The sequence below is a fragment of the Synchytrium microbalum genome (genome assembly GCF_006535985.1).
Source record: "Synchytrium microbalum strain JEL517 chromosome Unknown SmJEL517_scf0099, whole genome shotgun sequence".
Taxonomy (NCBI): Eukaryota; Fungi; Chytridiomycota; class Chytridiomycetes; order Synchytriales; family Synchytriaceae; genus Synchytrium; species Synchytrium microbalum.
The window spans coordinates 14192-19565 of NW_022158448.1; the positions used below are offsets into that span (position 1 = coordinate 14192).

The window sequence follows — 5374 nt, forward strand, 5'->3', positions numbered from 1 at the left end:
TCGATACGAGATGGTTAATCTTGGACGCTCAGGTTTGCATTCCACGCCCTCATATCGATTTGCTTTTTTTGCTACTCACAACCCCGAAACATCATGTAAGGCTGGACTACAAAAGACTACCTCCCAACACTCCCAACACGCATCCGAAACACCCCATCACTCTCTAAAACAAAGTCCATATCCCTCGCAACCATCTGGTTTGGTGCAAACGACTACAATTTTGAAATCGTGCCTGTTGAACTCTATACTTCGAATTTACATGCCATGGTGGATTATTTAAGATCTTATGATCACAGTATACGCTTACTGCTGATTACACCACCACCTGCTGTTGCTGGTGCGTGGGCTGGAAGGACACCAGATGTAGGGAGGATTTATCGTGATGCATGTGTTAATGTGTCGGTGAGTGCCAATACGGGGGTGTTGGATACGTGGGAGATGTTGTTGGGGTAAGCAATGAATGGGAACGAGCTGTCAGATTTTTTTCGTCTACTCATTCTTTTATTTTGCCACACAATAGTCCTAGCCTTCTTTACAACGTGTCCTTGGTCTCTCCTTACATGCTTGATGGACTGCACTTTAATTCTGATGGGAATCAGCTCGTGTTTGAGAATGTCGTTGAGACCGTCAAGACATTATGGCCTGGAATTTTCTTTTGAAACGTGACAAAGGGTGATGTAAACAACTTTAAGCCATTAAATTGTATCTAGAAAAGAGGTCTGCTTTTTATCCTCTGAGATATGTTGGTCTGAGCAGAGGTACTGTAATTGATGTTTGTATCACAAAAAAAAGGAATTCTCACTTTTTCTGCGACAATAGGTGACAACGTTACTCCAGTAGCTCGTCATGCTGCTGTTAACAAGAGCTATTCAGGTATGGCCTGGACATGCGTCTTATTGATACTTAAGGTAAGGTCTATCGTGCATCTTTCCTGATGAAGTTAGTTTGCAGAAGCTCAAGTCCGTCCACCGTATCCTGGTGCGCATTTCGCTTACTCTGATAGCTGCATACCTCACCACTCACTCACTTAATCTCTCTCTCATTTCTTCAGGTTAGGTAGTATGGACTCTCCCCGTCGAACTATACTGCTCCGTAACAGTATTCGCCGTTGTCGCATATCAATTCCCTTACAGACGACACCTCCTCTACATACTCTCAATCCTCCTCGCAAGGAGCTAGACATCGTACTATTTTAGTCGGTTTGCTGCTCTCTGATTTGTCTTTGAATAGCCACTGCAGAAGTTTTTGCCAGGACGTTGGATCCATTCTGTAAATGGTGTGGTAAAAGAGCAGAAGAATTGCTGTTTTATCGTCAATATAGGTTTAAGGGGGTTCGCCGATTACAATAAAGCCAAACTCACCTTTGATCATATAGACCTGTTATGTTTTTGTAGTGTCTGCGTCTGTAACCAAAGAATAGCAATCTGAACTCAATCCACTTCGTTGCTGAAATTTCTGACGAATGTGGGTTCGAGCAGCAGGTTTTATTCAATTCACGTCATTGAGGATACATGTATATTTGATATTGGTTTAAATCACACACGAGGTTGTGAATGATAAAAACACACCGTCCTTTCGTGCCTTTAGAATGGAAAGTATCTGAATTGAAAGTCCGGCGTTAAATGCTTGCTCACGTTATTGCCGTCACAAAAGAGCTTACCCTAGCTTTCTGAATCCTGGTGCTAATCGTTGTGGCAGCCTACAACATCACGACAAAATGAGTGCTATCCCTGGATTCCAATTCTCTTGAATTGTGTGAAAATCTTTTCCCCATACCTGTTCTCATACATGATTCGTACCCAATCAACTAGATATTGTCGTGCTATTTCCAAGAGTTGGATTAGAATTACGCGCGCGTTCACCCAAGCTCATGGAAATTTCTTACTGTCGACAGGCTAAATGGATGTGCAAAGAAAAGAAACGTGATTATTATGAATGGTATCGAGAAATCCGCAAATGGCGCTCACCGAAATAATTTCCTCAATATCGAATTGTTCAGCGGATCTGTATGGCGATAGGACCTCGTCGAATTGAGCCAGAAGCTAACCAAAGAGGGTGGCAAGTTTTAGTTCTTCACCTTCTCTCATAAACCATGAACATTGTTATACCTCTTTGCGTCGCTTATCAGCGTTCGGCCCTGCCTCCGTGAGCTCACGTTTGTATGCGGCTTCGATTCCTAGTGATGGACGACAAGGGTTGGGTGTTTGCAAACAAAGCGCCTGCTGTTTTCGTTTCATTTAATACCTCCTTCCAAGGGAAGCGAGCCCCACGAGCCTGAAGGCCATCTAGAATTGGAGATTGTAAACGTTTAATTGAGGGACAGTAATTGCTTGTTGCTTAAATTCTGACTCAAACTCTGAGCAAAAAATCCGTGAGATAACATAAACTCACGCAACACGATCATGCAATCCACCTCCTTGAGCATTAGCGTCACCTCTAGAGACCATAACACCACCGGCAACTCCAAAGGCCTTTCGAACAATTACTGTGAACCATGGCAACTGTGTTAGATACACAGAAGCTGCTGCACCACTACCAAATCTGATGGTAGCTTCACTTTCTGCTTTGAGGCCAATGGCAAATCCAGGTTGGTCGACAAAAGATACGATTGGTATGTCTGGAATGAAAGCAAAGATACGAAACGTGAGTTTTATTGTCCAAACAAAAAAAGTGTTATTTTGGTTTCTTACTGAACAGGTCTGCTATTTGCACGAAACGTGAGAGCTTTCGTGAACTAATGTGTGTCATCGCTCCGGCTCCATGACGAGGATCTGATGCGATAATCCCAACTACAAATCCATCAATCCGCCCCCATCCAGTACTGATTTCTTGGCCCCAACCTCGTCCAATCTCAAAGAACGAGTTTGGATCAAGTATCGTCGATAGGTACGCTGTACGAGGATCATACGATCTTGTTTGTTTCTTGGGAATGGCAGTTAGTAAACTCTCCTGAGATGGGATTGCGACTGGTGGTGGAGCACGAGGTGGCAGATGGGATGTGTTTTGAGGCATATATGACAGCCATTGTCGGATTTGATTCATGCATTCCAGTTCTGAGATGGCTTCGTTGTCGAATGTTCCGTTGGGGATGTGTACATCCGCGCCGCCTAGTTCTTCCTTGGATAGTCGTACATGCCAGGCTGAATACACGACGGGTGGGCCTGCTGCGAAGAGTTGCCCGAGTCCGCGGCATACGACGGTAACTAGAATTGTGTGAGTATTCGCTGATGCTCTTCAAAGACAAACGTGCTTACAGTGAGTCAGCGTTGCCCGAGCAGCGCCCATACCAACAGCTGGACCGAGTACTGCGGCCGCGACCGGTGCATCCTGCAACAGATTGATCATCGTCGGAAAGTTCACCTGGTGCGGCAATGGCGAACTTCCGTTCTTGAGGATGGTGGTAACGGAACCACCACCTGACGAACCATCAATAAGTCGAATCACTGGGATTCGATATTCTCGAGCCATTTGCTCTCCATACAACTGTTTTCTCCATATGGCACTATAGCACAGTAACATGGACCATTAAGTCCAATGTTGGAACATCCAAGTATTCAACACAAGTAATCATTACCCATCAGCATGTCCACCTCTAACAGTAAAATCATCGGCTCCTACAACCACATTCCTCGATATGACGGTTGCTCGTCCAGTGACGAAATTTGCACGTGTAAAGTCAACCAGTTTGTTGTTTGTGTAGTGTCCTTTTCCAGCAACAGATCCGAATTCACGCAAGGCCGTGTTTGGGTCGATGAGTAGAGCGATCCGCTATAATTTGAAAGGGGCGTTAGAAGGTTTGCTTTCAGTGTAGAGAGACATGCTGGAATGCAAAACCGTGGGGACGAAATATACTTCACGAGGAGTCAATTTTCCTTGCTCTCTCTGTCTGATCACGCCTACATAATTCAAAACATTAGCATATTATCCGTGCTAGCATATGCATGAGTCAAGATAGAAACCTGGATCGGTTTCCAGAAATTGTGATGCAAGCTTTCGTCTGTGGTCGAGTTCATCAACATCCGCCTAGATCCAAGCAAATTGTTAGCGCACAAGCAGATTTAAACGAATAACAGCCGACACGACAATTTGCCTGCCAAGAATTCTTCTCCTGTCGCTTCTGCTTCACACTTTTGGACATTGGTGATACAGCTTCCAAGTTTTGCGTTTCAACGCTCGATTCCTCTGGTTCTGCATTGCCGTGATTGGGATTTAGTTGTGCGCTTATTGCTGCCACTCTCTTTGTGGCCTTTTGGTCCATTATTTGAACTTTGCGTTTTGAAGTTTGTCACGAATGTTACAGGTCAACACAACAAGTATGTACACCAACGTTTGAGTATGAGGATTTTCTATTCTGTTATATGTATATACGTTGTCGTCTTTCCCCTCTCATTACAGCTTAGGGGCTTGCAGATCAAAATGAGACAACTCTATGTCGAGCTCTCGCAAACCTAATCGCAAGAGAAGAGTGAATACTTTCCGGCAGAAGAGACCTTTTCACAAAGAATACAATTGTATGTTACCTTTTTTAACTCTGGCACACAGTTATCAAAAGCAACAGCAACTTCCTTAGCCAGCAATGCCTTATATATAAAGGTAGCAAATCCAGTAAACTTGACACCCATTCTCACAGTAGCAACATCTCCATTCCTCTTTGAGTAATCCCAATACCATTCAGCACTCGCTCCAGGCAATTTAGTTATATAGCAAGTGTATCCAGTAGGATCGAGACGTCCCAAATTGAAATCAAACTCACGCCCATTCTTCATTTTGAGGTGGCCTGGAGCACCTTCCTTAGCAGGAGCTGAAGGGTCTTTGAGGAATGATTTTTCGAGGTCGACATCCCATTGTGGCCAATTCGGAACGTCTGTTAGCACTGAGTAGAAGCGTTCTGTATGTGAAAGATACATAGTGAGTAAAAGATATAGGGTGTGCGCAATCTGTTCAAAGGAAGCTTGTCATGAATGCAAAGTCTAATGTTGAACCGGGATCTTGCTCAAAGGAGAGGTGAAAGTGCATCCGATGCATACAGCTCAACGCATTTTGAAGGAATTCGACGATTAAAGAATTGTAATCCGTACCATTTGTTGCCTTGATCTCGATATCCTTGAATGCATCCCAGACCATGATGTTTTTAGCTTGTAGCAGTTGGGAAAGTACAAAGAGTGAGCTTAATAGTATGCTAGCAAGTAATATCTGCTTGCGATTCGGTGCCTTGATCCTGTCTTTTGATAACAAAACCTCCACGTTTACTACTTTTAGCACGTTCCTTGTGGAAAATCGACAACCGCAAACTGGTGACTTTCGCCGCGATTGCAGATTAAAATCGATTCTTTCGCTATTTTTTATTGCTATAGGTTCCGATTATTAAAACTAC

At 43.9% G+C, this 5374-nt stretch overlaps 1 protein-coding gene across 1 annotated transcript; it reads right to left on the reverse strand.

Annotated features, from left to right (window-relative positions):
* Window positions 1-1583: 1583 nt before the first annotated feature.
* On the reverse strand, window positions 1584-5124 carry SmJEL517_g06260 (acetyl-CoA carboxylase; the record flags this gene model as incomplete). The annotated part of the gene is made up of 15 exons (XM_031172186.1): window positions 1584-1599; window positions 1661-1699; window positions 1777-1822; window positions 1886-1895; window positions 1968-2042; window positions 2109-2176; window positions 2245-2285; window positions 2392-2617; window positions 2691-3203; window positions 3255-3502; window positions 3575-3768; window positions 3853-3896; window positions 3960-4023; window positions 4521-4888; window positions 5079-5124. 15 exons carry the CDS (start codon window positions 5122-5124, stop codon window positions 1584-1586), a joined length of 1998 nt encoding a protein of 665 aa, XP_031021842.1.
* Between the last annotated feature and the right edge of the window lie 250 nt (window positions 5125-5374).